Source organism: Carcharodon carcharias, chromosome 16 (genome assembly GCF_017639515.1).
Source record: "Carcharodon carcharias isolate sCarCar2 chromosome 16, sCarCar2.pri, whole genome shotgun sequence".
Taxonomy (NCBI): Eukaryota; Metazoa; Chordata; class Chondrichthyes; order Lamniformes; family Lamnidae; genus Carcharodon; species Carcharodon carcharias.
The window spans coordinates 70,587,466-70,610,646 of NC_054482.1; the positions used below are offsets into that span (position 1 = coordinate 70,587,466).

At 44.1% G+C, this 23,181-nt stretch overlaps 1 protein-coding gene across 3 annotated transcripts in view; it reads right to left on the minus strand.

The window, feature by feature from the left end:
* Positions 1 to 572: 572 nt before the first annotated feature.
* spata6 (spermatogenesis associated 6) overlaps positions 573 to 23,181 on the minus strand; it is a 135,346-nt gene continuing 112,737 nt past the window's right edge. For all 3 annotated transcript variants that reach the window (XM_041208689.1, XM_041208688.1, XM_041208687.1), the window contains 3 exons: positions 9,505 to 9,604; positions 5,011 to 5,093; positions 573 to 4,035 (listed from right to left, as the gene is read on the minus strand). In XM_041208689.1, coding sequence (XP_041064623.1) covers positions 3,876 to 4,035; positions 5,011 to 5,093; positions 9,505 to 9,604 — 343 coding nt within the window. In that variant the 3' untranslated portion in view covers positions 573 to 3,875. The remainder of the gene's footprint in view (positions 4,036 to 5,010; positions 5,094 to 9,504; positions 9,605 to 23,181) is intronic.

Sequence of the window (23,181 nt, forward strand, 5' to 3'; positions counted from 1 at the left end):
CACATTTACCCTCTTTCGGGGCTGAGGTAATTCCCTGGTGCGGCCATGATTGGCTCACCATTCTGTACCCGCCACTTCAACTGGTCAGCCTCAGACAGTGCATGAAACACATGCGCCCCCTTTAACAAGATCATAATGAGCTCTTTAACAATTTTAACTGGCCTGAATCGGGAGGCGGATGGGACACCGTCCTTGTCCCTATCCTGGTGAATGTTGCTGCCATTGCAAATGGTGTCTCAAAGTCAACATGCTGGATGACGCTGGTATTTTTGGGCTCCGTCCGCCTCTGTTCCCATTCCTGATGTGGAGCGAGAAGTCAGCCCACATGTAACAATCCAGTTATTAAACAGAGTGATAAGATTATTATTAAACATAGTGGCCTAGAACTTCATCTGTGAACTTCATCCTGAAGTCAGACCTGAAACTGTGCCCATTCCCTTGCATATTCTGCTGTTGTCAAGTAATGCTCAAGCTTCCTGCAATCTCATTATAATATATCCAAACATTAAACTCAGCATAAGCAACTGGAAAATGCCAAACTTACATCATGCTTACCTTCATTAAAATTAAAATGAAAATTAAAGTTTTTAATACCAACTTATGCTATAATAATACATTAAACGAAATGAAGAATATAGTACAGATTTCAGTGAAAATAATTTTTTTTAAACCACTCAAAGAATTACAATAAAACATCAGAAAAAATGACTGTTTCCTGCAGTGTCTGAAAATCTAGTTGTAATTGTTAGAAAGCATTTGAGTAAGAGGCATTTTCAGGATAACCTTTAATGAGGTTCTGTTAACTTGGTGCGGGGTGGGGAGGCACTAGTTTTATGGGTAGAGATGCATTCAGCCAGAGGGATCAACAGAGGCTGTAGACTGTAAAACTTTGAGGAGATCTGGGCTTGTTGTACTTATGCACAAGAGTCACTTATGCCCAAAGGTCCACAATCTTTCAGGCCGCGTAATTGATTTGCCAAATTGAATGTATCTTTGGGTGCAAATATGGAGGAAATTTGAGTAGTTACTCTTTAATTAAACAAAACATATTATTATTGACTGTTATTAATCATATAAGTCACCCTCTTATTAAACATAACACAACTATATTCTTAATAAATATGGTACAATCACCCTACTGTTATTAAAATAATTTGCTTTTGTGGGTCTTTGTAGGATTTGATTGACTGGCCCTAAAACTGTAGCAAAAAAAAGTCTGCCAGTGTTAGCATTGCACAGTGGTGACCTATACCTCAGTTCTTATGAGGTTACCCTTCAATTAGACCTGAGGATCAGCCAATTAGAATGCTATATTTTCAAACAATGGATGCATTTATTTTTCAGTGCACTACTCTGGAAAATAGACTTGATCTCATTAGGATTAATCTTCAGTGTTTTACTGTCATTATTGATTACTCACATGACAACAGACTTTTTAATGGGTTCTCTTTATCCTGCAGTTTTACGGAAATAGTTAACTTTTCTGCCAAAAATAAAATGACAGTCTAATAGGGCAGTTATATGGGTCGAGTATCTGTTATCTGAAATCCTTGAGGCCAATCGCGTTTCAGATTTCAGATAATTTCGGTTTTCAAACACCACATATAGGACCAGGCCTACTTACATTACAATAGCCTAAGCCTAAGCTAGCTATAGACTAAAGTAAATAAAATGGCTAGAAAAGTAAAAAGTATCACTGAATAATAAATACAGGGTACCTGTAATAAATTACAACCCATGGCACCATCAGCGATTCTGATCGTAGAAGAGGGTCCAGAGAGTCGAAGTGCAGATATACAATTGGACTTCCTGCGCTAAATGTCAGATGAGGTCGGCGAGGTTCATGCTGGTTCAGGTTGTGTCAGCTCAGGTCAAGGATTTCCCACACTAAAGGTCGGGTGCGGTCGGTGAGGTTCGTGTCAGAGACTTCCTGCACTAAAGGTCAGGTGCAGTCGGTAAGGGTCATGTTGGCTTGGGTCAGGGACTTCCTGTGCTAAAGGTCGATGAAGTTCAAAAAAAGTGAGGTTTTTGGATGTGTTCGGTTTTCAGATTTACAGATAAAGGATACTCAGTCTGTACTGCACATATCAGTTTAACCATTCCAGAGCAGTGAAAAGTGTGGAATCAAGCAAAGCATAACCTTCAACTGCTTGTGACATTTTTTAAAGTTAGAAAATTAAAGTTTATTAAACTATCTGGTTAGCTCTTTAAAAAAAAATAAAAACTACCTGCAAACTTCCAGGTAGTTCAATGGACAGCCTGGAAAATTTCAAAATTATACTGATTGTGCGAAGTCAAAATGATGCGAGATCACCTCAGTAAGCTTCATCATTACAGGAAATTCAAATCCCTACTTTTTTTACTAAGAAATTTCTTGCATAGTGCAATAAGAAAACTCTTCTCAGCAATAAAGGATAGGCTACATCAGGCCCTTAACAGACTGAAGTATTCCTTTAACCAGATGAGATTTTTTATATAGATTAATGAAAACATAAGTTAGTTAAAGTTACAGAACTTGTTCTTATGTTAATTTACATTATAATAAATTAGTTACATGTAGTTTGAACATTTGGAGCTTACAAAATAATTGAAATCATAAGTAAAATGAACAGAGGGTCTGCCAATGTAATTCAACAGTTTCTCTAATATTGAACTACCCATATACTTTCTTAACTCCTCGGATTCCAGTGTTTACCATTTCTCAGTAAGAGCTCATTGTGACAGTTTCATAAATGAATCAAATTTTAACATCATCGTAATTTTATCTTAGTTTAGATAAACAGAATAAAATTTCCAGGAGGTTCTATGATCTCCTGCCATTACTTTGGTGGAAGATCAGCGGAAACCCCAGAAAATAGGCATAATTGCTTCTCCAGAGTTACAAATGGACAATTGAGAGAAATCCTGTGGAAGTTACTGAAAAAGATGTATTTCTGCAAATACATCAAAAAATGTAATTGTAATATTCGCTGTGTTCAGGAATGATTAATCAGATTCCAAATTATTCTCCCACTAACAAAATTGTGTTTAATGAAAAAGGTGTGAGGACTTAATGCACAAAACTAGTATTTAGTGATGCAGCTGTCTAAATCTTAATAACTGCAAGAGTTTATAATATATTGTTCAATAGACTGCCTAAACAATAAAGATTAATAAGAATGTACACTTGTTTTGGAATTCTAAAATGATTTAAACATGGATACATAATGCTTAGGATATTATGACAGACTGGGATTTTTTGATTAGAATTGAACTTTTCTGTGAACCAGGACTGCATAAAAGCAGACTGCCGTCCCTTACTGACTCTGCATTTGACATTTAGCCTACCTAACCAATTTGAAGTGCTTTATTTTTAAATGGGTATCATTTTGACTTCAAAAAGAGATTAGTGGCATAATATTCATTTTTCACAAATGCAGCCTTTGATCCTAACATTAACTCAGTGGATCAAACAGAATGTACATAATTTAAGCAAGCTGAGCTATCTAATATCAATTCTTTAAACTCTCCAAGTAGTAACAACAAAATATTCTGGTATAAAATCTGAGCGTGCCAATGCTTTGTTTTTGCTATTTCTAAAACAAATTTGCTGGGTGTGTCTAATACACACGTGAAGTTGTAAACTAGAGTTTATTTTCAAAATAAATAGGGAAATTGCTGAAAGTCTCATATTTTTCTTGATATTATCAAAAACCAAAAGTAATCATGATTATTATGGACATTAATTATTGCTACAGTTGGAAAACATACTAACAATACAATTAATTATTGACTATTATTTATGAATTCTATTACAACACCAACAGATTGGAGAAAAAGTCCCAAACCCGATATGAACACAGTAACAGACAGAAATATACTGATCTATGCAATCTTTATGTGCTATCTGCAGCTTTCTTGTACATATTTCTGTAGATCTTTTCTAGACTTTCTTCAAAGATTGCCCTGTGAGGCTTTCCTTTATAAACAGCAGCACGATTCGACCAATAATCACCATCACCCAGGTGTACAGAAGCATTTTGCTGGTGCACTGAACTGTATGGACAGAAAGAAGTCCAGATTGTAATTCTGTATTACTAATTTTACAAAGCTTGCAATTTATCTACTTTTTTTAATAACAGTTAACAAACGCCCTTCAGAAATCAGTAATTTGTTACAAGTAACTAAAATATTTTAGGAGGAAAATATATAAAATCTGTATATACTATTTTCACCGTGCATTCAATTTCTAAAGATAGGACATTATAATGTTATAGGTTGAGTACAAATTAAGTTAGTGCGTATCCCTCAAGGTAAAAATGTCAAATGGTGCAAGACTTAGGTCACAGAGGCTAAATGAGGAGGTGAAAACTAAAGGCCAAGTACAAAATAAACAAATGACAGGAATTTCTTCAGGGGTTCTTCTAACTGGCTGCCGTAATTTGGGCTTCCACTGTTATGTTAAGGCAGCTGATAGGGAGAACCCCAGATGATATTCCTTGCAAAAAGTAGAAGCAAAATTTGATAGAGGGGTATAAGAAGTATCACGGGACATCATATTTCACTGAAACTGGATCTGGCCAAATGAATCATAATGATCTTTTCTGATCCTGTACATCTATATACTGAGAGGAATGGGAGTCAAATGAAATTCTGTTGAAGATAACTAAAATCAATATAGGCAGATATAAAGCAACAAAAATAAGGCGGACTGTAGAAAGCAACATGAGGGATCCAATTTTTTTTCAGCCAGATAATAGTAATCCTGTTAAAAGACCACTTAGGTATTTCAAGGGATACATTAAATAGAGTGTTTTAGATGATCAGGAAATGGAAGGTTTAAATAATTCCAATTAACAGTTGGTACATTGTCTTAAATCAATGATGATGGTAGGTTAAGAAGTATGCCAGTATTAATGGCTAGGTAGTTAAAATAAACCCTCCCACTTCGAAACTGTCTGAAGTTTCTCAACACCCAAGAGTTCTAAAACAGGCCTCAAAGCTTTATAGAATATCAAAATCCATCTGTACCTGAGATGGCCTGAAGTGTCACACAATGAATCAATAGATAAGGCAGATCTACCTGAAGGATAATCTACTTCAGCAGAAGAATCCTACAACATGAAGCAACAGGCAAAAAAACTGATAATTATCAAAAATTCTAGTTCACTATTTTAAACAGACATGTCAACAACATTCTGAAAGATACAAAGCTATATGCTAGAGTTTTAAATAATTAGCTGACTTCATGTTCCCAATGAGGAGCCACAACCACCAAGAACACATATCAGAAATATCAACACATGCTATGCACAATTTTATGTTATTCTGGAATTTCTAACATTACCAAGAGAACTAAAATAAAATTACACTTTTCAACATCAAAGAGTCATAGCTGCAACTATGAAGTTGATAAAAATTTGAAATTTCTTCTAAGCTCTTAGCAAATTGAGATGGGATTCCTATCTCAAAAACGTCGACCAGTTGATCCCACAACTAACTTTTTCAAAGAGCAGAACTTTACGCTGATTGGGCAGGCAGGTGCCTGACTCGATTCGCATGAAATTGCGCAAGATGACATCGGGTGAGCATCCTGATGTCATCCTGCGCTCGTGTGATACTTCGGCCAGTGGGCACGTGCAAAAGTCAGAAGCATGCCTGCTGACAATTAGACCAATTTAGGTCATTAATAGCACAACTGTCTTTAATTTTTATGTTGCCCATCCAACCTTACGGTTGGTGGATGGGCGAATTGGCCAGGCGTCCTTTACGTTTTTCATGGAACCTCAAGGGTGATATGAGGTTTCCGTGATGAAATAAAATAAAAATAATAATCGGTGGACAGCACTTTTATCATGTATATTTTCAGGTGCCTGATTGGGATGATTGGACATATTTTTCCTGCTTTTCAAAACATTATTTGAGGATTTTTGGGTCTGCAGTTCCCTAAGGCAGCTCCCTGCCTTCAGAGAGCTTTCTCTTAGCGCTGGCCCGTGCATGCAATTGACGTCAGCGCCTGCCCTCTTCCCACCCCCACCGCAGCAGTGCTGAGCTTCTCAGTGCATGTTTCACGCTGGCTGGCTGGCTGTTAATTGACCACGCTGATCGCGTTTGGCATTCCGTTCCCCGGCCGATCACGCCTGCCCGCCGACCTAAAAGTTCTGCCCACAGTGTGTAACACTGTTTAACTAAATTATTATTATTTATTTTGTGGGCTCATCAGAGTAAAGGTTGGAATAATTTCCCATTTGGTAGGCCCAGTGACTGCCTCATAGATGGTTAGACACATAATTAAGTTTCCCCTCATCTGTCTTAACTATTGATTTTCACTCAATTGTTAGCTTGGTTTTGTGGGAGTACTTTCATCCCTGAGTCAGAAGACTGTGGGTTCAAGTCTCACTCCAGGATTTAAGTAAATGATCCGGGCTGATAATTTGGTAGAATATAGAGGGAATGTTGCATTATGAAAGGTGCCAATATTTGATCAGATGTTAAACCCTGTATGTTTCTTCAGGTGAACATGAAATATCTTTGCTGGGATTTTACGGGGTGGCGATGGCCCCATTCACCACCAAAAAGTCAGGTGCAACCTGCCTCGGCCAGTTCTAGGAGACTCCACCAGTGCAGATACACTCACATCAGCGGGTTCTCACGCGTGGATAGAAAGTGTGGGACTAGGTGAGTACCATGTAAATATTGACACTTGGAGCAGAATATTGTGCTCATTGGGAGGGCACGCGCCTGACCCGAACAAGCATAAATTGACACGTGATGACATCGGGTGAGCATCCTGACATCATTGCGTGATATTTCGGTTGGTGGGCGCGCACAGAAGTCGGTGGCATGCCCGCCGAAAATTAAGTGGCCTATAAACTATCAACTAATTGTTTGGAACTTTTTGTTGCCCGTCCAAGCGCTCAGTTGACGGACAGGCGAAAAGGCCAAGCGGTCTTTGCATTTTTGGTGAAACTTCATTCGCGGGTGGGATAAGGATTCGTCCAGTGATTTAAAAAGGCTTTTTGCACTCATATTTAACATGTTCCTGCTTATGACAGAGTCACATGAGGGGCCATGTTTTCATTATTTTAAAATTCTTTATTTTTATTGTTCAAAATCTTCAGCTCCCTGAGACAGCTCTGTGCTTCAGGGAGCTTCTACTGCGCATACCCGCACGAACATACACGCTTGCACTCCTCCCGCCCCCACCCCTGCAGCACTGAGTGCTGCAGCGTGCGAATCACGCTGGCTGGCCGTTAATTAGCCAGCCGGCGTGAAATTACAGTTGGGGCCCAATCGCGGGCGACGGCTGGCTTCCCGACTGCTCCCGGGTCCACCTGCTGAGGGCAAAATTCTGCCCATGAAACCAGAACTGTGAGCCTCCTTTTATTAATGGTGGAACAAGAAGAGGTATGAAGTGGTGGAGGCAAGCAAGGCTCTGTGTACAGTAACAGTGGGCAGATATGTATCCTTTAACAGCAGTAAGAGTTTATATGTTCCAGGTTACACCTTCAATGTAAGTATTTGCACAGGCAGCTCAGAATGAGTTCCAGACCATGCCATTCCTCAGGGGTTAGAGCAGCTCAGTTGAAGCGAGCCTGAATCAGATGATCCCTTACATTAATGACATTCTGACAAGACCCTTGAGCTCCACACCAGACCTGGCCACCTTCATATGCAGCCAGAGCACCCTTGGTGTTCTGCATTTTCCCCTTCTGCCTTCTGTTTCTTGTCCTCCTGCAAGTCCTACTCCTCCTCTTCATCTGATGAGCTATATGTCTAGGGCCGCCCTGAAGGTCCACACCTCTCGGGAGGATGTAACAGACCACCACAATGAATGGAATCCCTGCAGGAGTGTATTGCACAATGCTACCCGACTGTTATAGGCTCTGAAATCACATCTTCAGAAGCCTGATGGCCTGCTTAATATTGTCCTAGGGAGCAGTTGGCTTCAGTTGTAGCGCCTCTGTGCCGTCTCAGTTTCTCCTGGAGGGGTCAGTACCTACTCTTTAAGGGATATTCCTTGTCTTCTAGAATCCTTTCATGGAGTTTGGGGCAGGGGTAGGGTGAAGAGCTGCAGCAGCTTTAACTGGTAGAGGTTATAGCAGCTCCCAGGAAAGTGAGCACACATACAATGGAAGCTCTTGTGGTTGCAGACCAGTTGAGTGTTGAGGAAGTGGAAGCCCTTTCTGTTGATAAATCTGACTGGCTAGTCACTGGGTGTTTTAGTGCCACATGGGTGCAATTTATGATGCCCAACACTTGGGGAAATCCAGCGATAGAGATGAAACTCTGTGCCTGCGAGGCCTCGTCCACCTGGAATTGAATGTACTGTCTAGTTCTCACAAACAGGGCATTAATGACCTGCGAGAAGCAGTGGTGTGAAACCATTTGCAACTGATCCTTGAAAGGAGCCAGAAGCAAAGAAGTTCAAGGTCATAGTGACTTTGACGGTTACTGGTAGGGCATGGCGAGCAATGCTGCATTTTGCACTGGTCTTCGACGATGAGGCCTCAGATCTCTCTGATCATCTACTGGTTCTCAGCCATTTCCAGGTATCTCTTTCTTCAGTGGTATGCTGAGGGTAAGGCCTCTGTTGCCTTCCTGCTCCTCATCCCTTTCCTCTGCATTCCTGATGACCGATGCTCAGTCCTTTCTGAGGAAGATGTTGCTCCTCATTGCCACTGGACCCAAACCTGAGATTAGTGCCCCCATTGTCAGCTGCTGCCTTTCATACTCAGCTGCCCCAACCCCCCCAAATGTATTTGGTAGTCTTTCTCGTCTCTTATGGTTGCCATTGTCAGCAGGGAGATGACCCTCTGTACTGCCCAAGTGCTTACTGAGCACTACCTTACAACCTGTGCTAACCCATGGGCATCCGTGTGCCAGTGGCTGAGACCCCTATGCGCTCTTCATCCTTTCATGGGGCGCAACTAATTCCCTGGGCCGTTTATGACTGGCTTTCCACAGTGTGTCCACTTCCATGCACCTGGTCTGCCCCAGATTCGGTGTGCAGCCACTGCGCCCAGGTCAAAATCTGAGGATGCTCCGCAACAAGTTCTCAATGAGTTCTTTAACAATCTTAATTGCCATTGTTAATGGAGTTTAGTATAGTTAATGGAGTGGGTGGGATTTTGGAACTGCCCTCTCCCCATCCTGGTGAAACTTTCTGGTGCTGGGAATGCCATCAGGAAACTGAAATGTTAGGCAGTGCCGGTATTTTTGCCCCCCAACCGCCTCCATTCCCGCCACCAGTGAGACCTGAACCTTCAGCACTTGGTTTCTCAGCCTATGTACGGTGTACAGCAATGAAGAACTAATACAAAAAGCAATATTTGTAAAAAATTAGAACCATTACTAAATATACAAAGTAGATATCATGAACTATACTAAACACAAGTGTGTTGAAATTCAAATTCAATTATTCAGTTTATATTGATTTCAGCTTTACCAACATTAAGCTCTTATGTTCCCTGGTGACTTTTCAGTCTCTATCTACTATATAAATCAAATGATTATATTACTTACAAATTGCAGCCTTTGTCTTGCACTGTTTGACTTCAAAACTTTTAGAACTCGCTGATGGATCTCCTCCCATTTTGTTGGCCCAGAGGATTCTGGATAAAATCTAAATTATACATAAAGTATCCACATTGTTTTATATCAGTAGTAACAAGAGCAAGGATCACAAGAATACACTCATGGAAGGGTGCTGATGTGAGTTGAGAAATGACAGAATCTTCCCCTCTTTGAAGTTTTTCTGAAATTGGGACCAAAAGTTTATGCTTGGCCATCCTAGTGATCTTACTGGAGACAGCTAATTAAGCAGCCAGGCCTCTGCTGGGCTTTACCTGCAGTGTGGGGCTAGTCCGCCAGCAGTCAGATTCTGGTGGCCTTCTCAATCTGGCCACAAGTGGCCAGTTGCTTGCCACTAATTGGCTACTTGCTGCTACCGGATGGGTAGCTGCTTCCATTGCTCACCTGCCTCTGGCAAGATTTCCCTTTTGAACCAACAGGCTCTTCTGCAAATTTTGTCCCCACCTGCCTCCAAAGCCACCTCTGTGTGGCTGGAAAGAGCCACCCTTTTAAAAAGTCAAAATGCAATGAGGACAAATGCAAATGTAAAATGTATAAAATGGTAAAGGTAAAAGCCCAGGTTCTTCTTTTATAAATACAGCACTATCTTTGCACTGATGCATATATGATCTTGTATTGAAAAATAATAAGATTTAAGTTGATGCTAACATAAAACACAAAACATTCTTCATAGGAACTGTGAAACATACTATTATCAAAAAAGAGGAGATGTTAGGCGTCTTGAAGAAAATTAAGGTGGATAAGTCCCCAGGGCCAGATGGGATCTACCCCAGAGTACTGAGGGAGGCAAGGGAGGAGATTACTGGGGCCTTGACAGAAATCTTTGTATGCATCCTCACTGGGACAGGTGAGGTCCCAGAGGACTGGAGAATGGCCAATGTTGTCCCATTGTTTAAGAAGGGTAGCAGGGATGATCCAGGAAATTACAGGCCGGTGAGCCTTACGTCTGTGGTAGGGAAATTATTGGAGAAGATTCTTCGTGACAGGATTTACTACCATTTAGAAGCAAATGGGCGTATTAGTGAAAGGCAGCAAGGTTTTGTGAAGGGGAGGTCGTGTCTCACTAACTTGATCGAGTTTTTCGAGGAAGTGACAAAGATAATCGACAATGGAAGGGCAGTGGATGTTATATACATGGATTTCAGTAAGGCCTTTGACAAGATCGCTCATGGCAGACTGGTACAGACGGTAAAGTCGCACAGGATCAGAGATGAACTGGCAAGATGGATACAGAATTGGCTTGGTCATAGAAGACAGAGGGTAGCAGTGGAAGGGTGCTTTTCTGAATGGAGAGCTGTGACTAGTGGAGTTCTGCAGGGATCAGTGCTGGAACCTTTGCTGGGGTATACATAAATGATTTGGAGGAAAATGTAACTGGGCTAATTAACAAGTTTGCAGATGACACTAAGGCGAGAGGAGTTGCAGATAGTGAAGAGGATTGTCAAAGGATACAACGGGATATAGATCGGTTGGAGACTTGGGCAGAGAAATGGCAGATGGAGTTTAATCCAGACAAATGCGAGGTAATGCATGTTGGAAGGTCTAATACAGGCAGGAATTATACAGTAAATGGCAGAACCCCTAAGTGCATTGATGGACAGAGGGATCTGGATGTACAGGTCCACAGGTCACTGAAAGTGGCAACGCAGGTGGATAAGGTAGTCAGGAAGGCATATGGCATGCTTGCCTTCATTGGCAGGGTTATTGAGTTTCAAAGCTGGGAAGTAATGCTGCAGCTGTATAGAACCTTAGGTATAGGCCACACTTGGAATATTGCGTGCAATTCTGGTTGCCACATTACCAGAAGGATATGGAGGCATTAGAGAGGGTGTAACAGGAGGTTTACCAGGATGCTGCCTGGTCTGGAGGTTATTAGCTATGAGGAGAGGTTGGAGAAACTTGGATTGTTCTCACTAGAGCAACGGAGATTGAGAGGCGACTTGATAGAAGTTTACAAAATTATGAGTGGCATGGACAGAGTAGATAGTCAGAAGCTTTTTCCCAGGGTGGAAGAGTCAATTACTAGGGGACATAGATTTAAGGTGAGAGGAGAAAACTATAGAGGAGATGTGTGGGACATATTTTTTACGCAGAGGGAAGTAAGTGTCTGGAATTCACTACCAGAGGAGGTGGTGGAAGCAGGTACGATAGTGGTGTTTAAGAGGCAGCTTGACAAATACATGAATAGGATGGGATGAGAGGGATATGGACCCCGAAAGTGCAAAATGTTTTAGTGACGGGCAATATGATTGGCGCAGGCTTGGAGGGCCGAAGGGCCTGTTCCTGTGCTGTACTTTTCTTTGTTCTTTGTTGTTCTTTTATCTAAGATGGGAATTTTAGCAGGCCAAGCCCCAGGATTTTCAATATGTCCAGATTATTGAAATGAACTTTGTGCTCTGGTTGGAGATTTGTCCAAAGTAGGAAAAATAGGCAACAGAAACCATTTAAATAATTATTCCATTTAAATACATCACAGTAGCACAATCTGGTGTAAGTTATAAAATCTTTACGTTAAGTGACATTGCTGCCATGTTGGTTTGTTGTACCCATAACAGCACTCAATCTCTTAGATCAATTGCTGTCTGCATATAACATTGTGTGACCCACTTAAAATCTGTAATCATGCCTGCTTTACTGATTTATGTGGAAGTGGCTCCTGTGCCTCTGCACCCATCATACTGAAATTACCTTTGTCTTGTCCAAATGGCAAATCTTCATCTAAGACCTTAGATAATGAGGAAAGAATTTGTGTTGTGGGGTGGAACCCAATGTCGAGGTCAAATGGAGGTCACAATCCCATACTGTGCCAGGAACAGTCACCCGGCAGTGATTTTTCCTGAATTGGCTAATTAATGTTAAGAGGACAAGCTCGTCATACAATTAAGAACAGGCTCTTGAAGCTGGAGGGCTAATCGGAGGCCATTCAGCTTGGAAGAAACAATATCCTGCAGTTCAGATAAAAGAGAGAGGGAACTCCACTGTCTTTAGGTGTCATCTATGAAACATTTTAAACTTTTAAATTAAAAAATAGCATCCTTTTATCGGGAAGCCTGCAATTGCAGCTGTGGCCAAGCAGATGGGGAGGCTCTCAAGGCCTGCCTGGAGTGTTGGCTCCCGGTCTTCTGCTGGGAGGCTGGCTCCAAGTCTTCTGCTGCGAGGCCACCTCTAGATAGCTGGCCTAGTCACCAATGTTGGCAAATTTCAGTCGGTTTCTGACAATAGGTCAAAATAGGCCTTTAATTCCCCTTAACTAGCTACCCACCTTCCGAGCCCCATTCAGCTTTGAATTGGTAGGTTATTGAACCTCAGGAATGTATCATACATAAGGTCTCAAAGTCCTATTCCATCAAGAGTATAATAAATGATGAATATGTTTATGTTTTCAAAATTGTCCAGATTGCATAGCAATTACATCTGCTTCATGAGGAAATGAATTCTGTCACTCGACTTACTTCGGACTGAAGCAGCATTTTACAAAATTCAGAAATTTTGGAGATGTGCATTTCAAACTTGCTGCAAGAAAAAACTTAAGAAGGCTAGACAACAGTGTCAGTTTTCATTGCCAAGGCTGTTTTGATTTTTTTGACAGTTCAAGAAGGCGGCCCACCATAACCTTCTCAAAAGCAATTAGAGATGGCAATAATGCTAGCCTAGTCAGTGATGCCCCAGTCCGTGAAAGAGTAAAAAAAATCTTGAAGTAAGAAATCGTTAAGCAAATTATTCTGGCAGCACATTTGCGTTCAATTTTATGAATTTTGCTGATGAAAGGGTTCCATTCCATCTTGACATATCTGTGAAACAATGTTCCTCTCATTTTAAAACAAAGTGGTAATTTCCCAATAAATCATGGGGTTCACTTAAAGCATTGACAAAAAATAATCTGTATTTGTGTGTTCCTGCCAACGTCGTTAATGATCAGTAAGCAGTTGTGTGTGGAGCTCGGCAGACTAAGGAAGAGGAGAGAAAATATTTTTTGAAGGCACAAACAGTGGAAGTGTTAACCAAATAAGCTTGATTACCTGTGGGCAGGATTTTCCCTTCATCGGGCGGGTGCGGCAGGTGGGCCCGGGAGCAGCTGCGAAACGGATCGCCGCCCATGATCATCGTCCAACCGCGATTTCACACTGGTGGGCCAATTTAGACCCACCCAGCGTGAAACGTGGCTCCGCACTGGCTGGGGAGGGCCAAGTGGGGTCGGGGCCTGTCAGCTGCCAGGTCCAACGGTGAACTGGTGGCTGGTTTAAAAGCGGCCCAGGTGGCCCCTGGAAGGCTGCCACGGAGGACGGCACTATGGACCCGAGTGCAGCTGGACACGGCAGGTGGGAGGGCAGTTTAGATGGTCATTTGGCCCTCCCGCTTCTCTGATGAGTGCCTTGCCATCCTCCTGGAGAAGGTGGCTGCCAGGAGGGACACCCTTGTTCCCAGGGATGGGAGATGGAGGCCACCACTCCTCACCAAGAGTTCTTGGGAGGAGGTGGCAGTGCTGGTCAGCAGCCGTGACATGGTGCGCTGCTCCTGGGTGCAGTGCTGGAATCGCTTCAATGATCTGTTGCGCTCAAGAAGGGTGAGTACAATGTTGGCATGGGTCAGTGTGTAAGTGTGTTAAGGTGTTGACCTCAGGGGTGCGAGAGTCTAAGTACCAACTGTCAATCATGCCAGAGCTGGCCAAGGGGGTGAGCTCTGGCTGTTTGGATTGAGGGCCTTGTGGCTCGAGGGCCATGACTTGGAAGTGCCCTGCCAGGTACTCCTCAGCCAGGCTGCAATGGCGCCTCATGTACAGAGTGAATTAATCAATGTGTCTCTGTTATTTCAGGAGAGGACGGCCCACAACAATATAGGAAGGTTGCAGACTGGTGGAGGCCTCGCTAGCCTCCTAATTCGCTCGAGTATTGAGCAAGATGTCCTACAGCCCCATGTGCAATTGGGCATGGAGTGGTGGAGGTGCCAGGTGAAAGTGAGAGTGCAGTGCACAGAAGTGAGAGAATCAGCTTGTGCAACCATTCTACTGCAGTCTTTACATTGATGTCAGCCTCGAACCTGGAGTCCCCTTTGATCATTGGAAGACGAGGAAACCATGATGCAGATCTCTGTTGCCGCACCAGGATGCCAGGCATGCGCAATGACGGTGTGATGACTTTAACTAATGACATGTCCTTCTCTCTTTTAGGTTCACCAGCAGGCATTCAATCTCCAGATCCCGAAAGGCCATCCCTGACACTGGAGGACCACCAGGTGTCATTTACAGCTGCATCACACCTGTTCTCTGAAGCAGGCACCAGCGCAGATACCAGCACCTCAGTGGGCATTAGAGCAGCAGCACATTAGTGCACATGAGCAGTGCACATTGGTGAGGACAGTTCACAATCGCTTGAAGTGCAGGTGGAGGCAGAGGATGTCCAGGGTGCCGGCAGTCGGAGGACTGCTGGGGGCCAGGACGATGCTCAGTCGAAGGCTGATGATGAGCCTTTGGAATCATCCATTAGGTGGCAGATGCTGGATATCCAGCGAGATGTGTGGAAGTATCTGGCAGAGATTAATGAGGGTGTGTGCACCATGGTCTCCGTGATGAAGGAGTCCATATGGAGTGTGAGAACTGTGTTGACCGCCATGGCCAAGGTCACCACCTCCTCCATTGGTGGTGGCTCTCAGGGACAGAATGAGGAGCTCCTGGGGTTGCGCTCAGACATGCAAGCCCTCACACAAGCACTGACCTCAGGTGGTCAGTGTCAGTGCGGGCAATGGATGAGGCACCCAGTATCCCAGCTAGGTGCCCATCCATCAGTGGGGTGCAGGGATGTCCACAGCGACCTAACATTGGCGCACGAGTTGCCTGTCATCTCTGTGGGTTCCTCTTAGGGTGCTCTGGATGGTGGCAGCAGCGCCTCCGCCCCTCCACCAGTGATCATGGCATCTCATGAACATGCAGCGACTGGGGAGATGCCAGCGGTGGGACTGGCCACTTCCTCCCAGGTGGGGCCAGCACAGGCTCTACTTGGCAGAGGACGACCGTCAAGGTCATCAAGGCCAACAAGGCAGCCAGTCAGCAGGCTGTTTCCAATGCTGGTGCCAGCGAAGAGGGAGCACCAAATGTAGTACTCGCAAACCTAAGTTAAAGACACCATGAGCGCAAGAGGGACATGTCACAGGTGATTTTATGTTCATTTTTGTTTGCTTTATGCATATTGGTCTGATGTTGAATACCAGAAATGTTTCAGTTAGGATTATTGAACTGTCAGAATGAAATAAATTGCATTTTTGTCGTCATGGCCTGAGTACATTTCACCTTTTAATTTAATTGGTGCAGGGAATGCCAGTATGTAATGCTTGAAGTAGGTGACTCTGAACTTTATTGCGCAGGTACTGAGTGTTCTTTGTGTTCAAATGAAAGGGTCCTTTCAGACATCCAGGATGGAAGCAGCAGCCCTGGCATGCGTTTGAAGCTGATCTTTGGTAGCCTAGCTACCAAAGGAGCATTAGATCAAGATGTCCAGGTGGCCCTGCCGCCCTGCAGGTTAGCGAAGTCTGGCTCCACGCCCTCAGTGTTCTCTTCACCGTGCTCATCTTCTGACTCACTACTGGACTCATCATCTGTGGTCTGTGGAGCTGCATCAAGATCCTCTTCCTCCAATGGGTACCCCCTTGCCAGAGCCAGATTGTGGAGAGTGCAGCATGCAACTATGACCAATGACACCCGCTCTGCGGGATATTGTAGTGCTCTCCTTGAACAGTCTAGGCATCAGCAGCGCATCTTGAGAAGACCTATGGTCCTCTCTACCACAGCCCTTGTACAGGCATGAATTGTATTGTAATGTTTTTCTGCCTCTGTTCTTGGCTAGCGGAGAGGCGTCATGAGCCACCTCTTCAACAGATAGCCCTTGTTACCCAGCAGCCATCCATCCAGTCAGGCTGGAGCACTGAAGGGCCTGAGCACCTGGGAGTGTCTGAGGATTTATGCGTCATGTGAGCTGCCAGGGTATCTTGCACAGACTTGCAGAATCTGCATCCTGTACAGGTCTCACACTATCTGCATGTTCATGAAGTAGAATCCCTTCCTATTGACGAAGACACCTGGCTGACCTACTGGCACCTTGATGGCCATATGTGTGCATTCGATTGTACCCAGGATGCAGGGAAGCCCAGCAATCGCTCTAAAGCCTCTGGTTCGCTCAGCCTGGCTGGCCTCCTCCGTATGATAAAGAATAAAAGTCAGTACCCGCCTGTACATAGTTTCTGTCACCAGTTTGATGCAACTGTGGACAGCTGATTGGGAGAGTCCACAAAAATCCCCCACTGAGCCCTGGAAAGAACTGGAGGCATAGAAGTTAAGGGCCACTGTAAACTTCAGAGCCACTGGCTTGAGGTGCCCACCCACCCAGTTGGAGCTGATCTCAGGCCCAATCATCCGGCAAATGGAGGTCATGCTCTTCCTTGGGAGGTGGAGCCTCTTTTGGCATTGCACCTTAGATATATTGAGGTAGCTGCATCGCTGCCTGTAAACCCTGGCAGCAGGATAATGGTGTCTTCTGCAGCTCCTTCCGCCTTGGACAACCTGCTGGCCCTGTGTGCATTGTGCCTGCGCTTCTCCTCCCACAGGTTCCTCCCCTGGAAGCTGCTGAGGGACATGTGGCCTCCTGCCCATCTCTTCCTCCTCAGAGTAGATGCCTCCAGCAGAGACCTCAATGCCCATTACCAGAGTAAGGGAAGACTATCTGATACCTGGAAGGGTCCACAGGGCATGAATCCTCCAGGGGCCTGGCAGACAGCAATGAGTCCTGAAATGTCACCTGGAAATGTTAAGAATGAAACCCAAGTACCAATAAGCAACAGCTGCAACCTATCTCCAAAACTGCTCACTACTCACACTGGCAATGCTGCTGACCATTTTTACCCCGCCCTTGGATGAGTTTGTGAAAAAGTTGGCTGGCCGCCTGCCTGTTTTTCCCATGCGATGTGCAGAAAATCACACAGACAAGGAAAAATCACAGTCAATAGGACTGTTAAGGGCCTTAAGTGGTCACTTAATTAACAGCGGGTGCCGCTCCAGCATCCGCGTACACCTGCTGAGCGAAACATCGTGCATGTGCATGATGATGTCGGGACGCTCGCCCAATGTCATTGCACATTATTTTACTCCCGTTTGGGTCAGGCATGCGCCCACCCATGGGATGAAAAATTTTGCCCACAGCCTCAGTTTGACTGTTACACTCAAAATTGCATTTAACGAATATTCTCAACAATGAAGCATGTCTTTAACACCTGCTTGCCATGCAGATTCAAAATTGCTTTTGTTTAGCTACTCAATGCAGAAAACCCCTAGTCAATCCTTAAAAAGCAGACAGATATTGATTAAGTTAAACAATAAAAAATATTTTGATAGCTCACCTAATTAATTGCTTGCAAGATAGTGTAGCAGTTTGGATAACATGATTATTATTTTCAGATTAATGCTGCTCTTTAGTCAGGCATAATATGAAATATTTATTATTTCATATACCTGGCTTTGTGAAAAGGATGACTGTTTATTTTCATACTAATGAAAAGGGTTTTTTTCTGACCGAACATGTAAACATCTCTCACTGAGTATGAGGTGATAGGGACTGCTCTTGGCATTTGACCAAGTGTGAAATCAAGGAACCTAGCAAATTTGAAGTCAATAGGAATCCGAGGCAAAATTCTCCCCTGGTTGGAATCATGCCTAATGTAAAGGAAGATGGTTGTGGTTGTTGGAGGCCAATCTCAGCCCCAGGACTTTTTTATATTCATTTATGGAACGTGGGCATTGCTGGCTAGGCTAGCATTTATTGCTCAACCCTAATTGCCCTCGAGAAGGTGGTGGTGGGCTGCCTTCTTTAACTGATGCAGTCCATGTGGTGTAGATATACCCACAGTTCTGTTAGGGAGGAAGTACCAGATTTTTGACCCAGCAACAGTAAAGGAACTGCGATATATTTCCAAAAAAAGGCTGGTGGGTTGCAGGGAGGGGAACCTCCAGGTGATGGTGTCCCCATCTGTCTGCTGCCCTTGACCTTCTAGATGGTAGTGGTCGTAGGTTTGGGAGGTGTCATCTAAGGAGATATGGTGAGTTCCTGCAGTGCATCTTGTAGATGGTACACATTGCTGCCACTGTGCGTCGGTGGTAGAGTGAATATTTGTGGATGGGGTGCCAATCAAGCAGGCTGCTTTCTCCTGGATGGTGTCAAGTTTCTTGAGTATTGTTGGAACTGCATTCACCCTGTCAAGCGGAGAGTGTTCCATCACACTCCTGACTTGTGTCTTGCTGATGGTGGGCAGGCTTTGGGGAGTCAGGAGGTGAGTTACTCGCTACAGGACCTGGAGCCTCTGACCTGCTCTTGCAGCCACAGTATTTATATGGCTAGTCCAGTTCAGTTTCTGGTCAATGGTAACCCCAGGATGTTGATAGTGGGGGATTCAGCAATGGTAATGCCATTGAATGCCAAGGGACAATGGTTAGATTCTCTCTTGTTAGAGATGGTCATTGGCTGGCAATTGTGTTCTCCACGGTGCCCACCGAGCACAGTGCCAGCAGACATTGCGTGCTCCCTCTCCAGGGACACCCAGTTGTGAACATAGCTGCAGAAAAGGGGCAGACAGTCGGGTCGGACGATATCCTCGATCACCCGCTGCCTTGACCTGTTAATGGCCAACTTGGCCAGGCTCAGGAGCAGGCTCACAAAGGTTTTCGCTCCCGTCCCCTCTCCGCACTGGGTGCCTGTAGATCAGGAGAGTTGGACTGGAGTGCAAACAAAACAGAAGCAAAAGGTTCTTCAAGTAACTAAAAAGGGAGTGCAGCCTACAACAACTTACATATGCGTGGCCCATGGACTCCACAAGGTCACAAAAAACACAGGCATCTTGGGAGTCCATGAACCGACACATCCTATGGTTGAATGGACTGCTGCGTGCAACACCCTCCGCCCCAGGTCCCCGATGGAAAATGGGAACACAACCCCATAGAGGGCCCCCCAGTGGGGACCTCTGCCATCGGATGGCAAGAAGGCACACCAGGGTGTGTCCAGGCTGTGGGCAGCAGCTCATACAGAAAACCCCTCTGCACCATGCTAAAGGCCAGAGAGGGCATTTCCATGAGACGACTCAGGTTGCGGGGCACCAGATCTCGTGGAAGGGTTCAGGGCTTGGGACCAATGTAGAATTCTATCTGAACAGGGGTACACTCAGACAGAAGACCACTGTGCACCTGCGCCACCTTGAGACCCAGAATGACATCGGGGCCGAGCACGACCATCCTAAGGTCTTGAATGGCATTGGCTGCAAGGCAGGCATCCATAGACACGTGACGCGCCAACTCCTATGGCAACATCCAGCCCACTCCTCCGGCACTGAGCACGTCCCCAGTCCTGGTCACTCTGGCGGCCACAGCCCTCCTCTCCACCAGCCAATGAAAAGGGCGAAAGTATGGATTCCTGAGCAGTGGCTCTCTGATGATAGCCGCTACTCCTGACAGCAGAGAACTGTGTCGCGAGGCGACCATTTTCCAGACTTTGATCAGGTCCTGGTAAAAGATGGGCAATGCCTTCAAGGAGCCATGATGGCCCCTCAGGTCTACAAACAGAAGCTTCAAGTCATAATTCAGGCTGTGCACTTTCAGAAGAAATATGTCGCCAGGGCACGCCATCTTGGAGAGGGTTCGACGTAAAGATATTACTGTAGGGCCTGAAGGCAGAAAGTCGTCTCCTGGGTGTGTAGGCAAACCAGCGCCTAACCGCCCTCCCTCAGTGGAAGTCTCAGAATCTCAGCAGTGACCCAGTGCAGCCTTTTGTCCCAGAAGTAGATGAGCATTCGCTGGATTTTTGTGACGAAGTCGATAGGAGGGGTCAAAGTGTCAACATGGCAGCAATCAGCTGGTTTATGACCAGAACTCAACCCCAGTAAGTCAGCACTCAGAGCAGTCCTGTCCAGCGCCGCAGATAAGTGGTGATTTTGACCTCCAACTCCTGCCAGTTTACTGGCCAGGATTCCAATGCCAGTATTGTAGCTGTACTGGAATAGCTTGGCTAGGGGCATGACAAATTCTGGAGTACAAGTCAGTACTATTGCTGGAATATTGTCAGGGCCTATAGCCTTTGCAGTAGCCAGGGAGGAAACTCTCTGCTGGTTGGACCTAGCACAAAGGAAGATGGTTATCATGGGGTCTGCAGTTGATGTTGAGGACTCCCAGGGCAACTCCCTCCTGACTGTATATCACTGTGCTGCCATCTCTGCTGTCCCATTGACAGGACAGACCCAGGGATGGTGATATCTGAGATATTATCTGTAAGGTATGATTCCAGCTATTGCTTGACTTATCTATGGGACATGCCGCTTCCCTAATTTTGGTACAATTTGGGCTGATAAGTGGCTGATAACATTTGTGCCACACAAATGCCAAGCATTGGCTATCTCCAACAAGAGAGGATTTAACCACGTCTCTTTCGCGTTTGGCATTACTATCGCTGAATCCTCCACCATCCATATCCTGGAAATTACCATTGACCAGAAACTTAACAGGACCAGCCATCTAAACATTATGGCTACAAGAGCAGGTCAGAGGCTCAGAATTCTGTGACTCAACTTCTGACTCCCCAAAGCTTGTACACCATCTAAAGCTAGAAGTCAGGAGTGTGATGGAATACTCCCCACTTGCCTGGATGAGTGCAGCTCCAACAACACTCATGAAGCTTGACACCATCTAGAACAAAGCAGCCCATTTGATTTTCACCTCAACCCCACCATAAGCGTTCAATATTTCCACCAGTGGCGCACAGTGGCAGCTGTGTGTACCAACTACAAAATGCACTGCAGCAACATGTCAAGGCTCCTCCAAAAGCCCCTTCAAAACACCCAACCTATACCTCTAGAAGGGACAAGGACAGCAGGCATATTAGAACATCACCACTTTCAAGTTCCCATCCAAGCCACACACCACCCTGACTAGGAACTATATCATCATTCCTTCACTGTTGTTGGATCAAAATCTTGGACCTCCCTCCCTAACAGCACTGCACCATATGGACTGCAAGGGTTCAAGAAGGCTACTTATCATCACCTTCACAAAGGCAATTAGAAATGGCAACAAATGCTGGCCTTGCCAGTGACACGCACATCCCATGAACGAATAAATAAAAGGATGCATTGTCAAGGTACTGCAATGGAATCTCAACTACTGCTAACAACATGCTCCACCTAAGATCAAACATAAATGATTGGGTGTCTGAAATGTTGCCGCATCAAAGTGTTGTCAGACCAAGAAGCACTGAACTAACATTTTATTGGAAGCAAATGTGTATGGAGTTTGTTGAAAGGAAAAATGTCTGAAAAACTAGTCAAGTCCTTTGTGGAAACATCTGATGTGTGCACATTCTGTTATATCAAGGATGTGCTGAAGCACATGACCTATTCCCTTTCAAATAACATATCGTCAATTCCCTTGTATCCAACGTTTTTATCTCAACAATCTATTTCATAGAACATGGATTCACTGGAACAATTTTTATATTTGACAAATAGAGAATGATGATTCAACCATTTGCCATTCCTATCCACTAGTCTGCGCTATTGTATAAAGTAAATGCATTGCAATTTTATTTCATGAAATTTAGATTTTCAAAGTCACTGTGACATTTATGTTAGATCTAGGGTGGCCTACCACTCCTGATTGTCTGGAACTCTCCTGAAATCAACGATTGATCTCCAAGGCACTGTTTTTGGAGACCCAAGAGAAAATGTGGAAAGAGAGTTTGTGGCTTGTATGCTCAAAACTTATGTGCCAGATTCAAGTTCTGGCTCCACATTCTTCCTGCCCAGTGTCACAAAGGAGAACTCATGTGCTGTGTGGAGATGCCGACGCTGGGCAAATGGCACAGGCAGCATAAATTTCAATTGAATACAAAACTGGATAAGAGGTGAGATGGATTCACAAAATATGTTAAGTCATAAATAAAGGATTAGTTAAACAAATTTTAATAACAGAATTAACTTCAAACTGCCTTTCTTAACATAGAGATGTTGTACAAATAGAATGCAAAAAGCACAAAAAGCACTGGACTGCATAGCTACACTTGATGAAACTAAGAATCTTCAACGAGGTATTTGTTTATCTTAAGCAAGCTTCATTTGAAATAAAGTTCACTTGACATGACACTTTTGTATTTGAGTAACTGTACAAATATCAACATGTGTAAAAGTGAATCAGATTGCATAGGGGGTTAAAACTGGATGAATTATGATTTTATTTTGCAAAAGAAACTGCTATAAAATCTAGAACATAACTGGAGGAATTATGATTTTATTTTGCAAAAGAAACTGCTATAAAATCTAGAACATAAGTCACATTTAAATTTAGGAAAAAGACTTAGATTGATGCAACTTCTAATTTTTCCAAAAGAACCAATCTAAAAATGTGGTTGCGCCTTATTAATCTTGCCATTACCATAGATAACACGTTTACAAAATATATAAGACAGCCTACTTTTGCATATAATAGCTATCCTTAAATTACTGAATTTTTTTTTTCTAAAAAGATAATTTCCCAAAAATACATTATGCACAAGCAAAGATACTCAACTACAGGGGACCCAACCTTTACAAGGT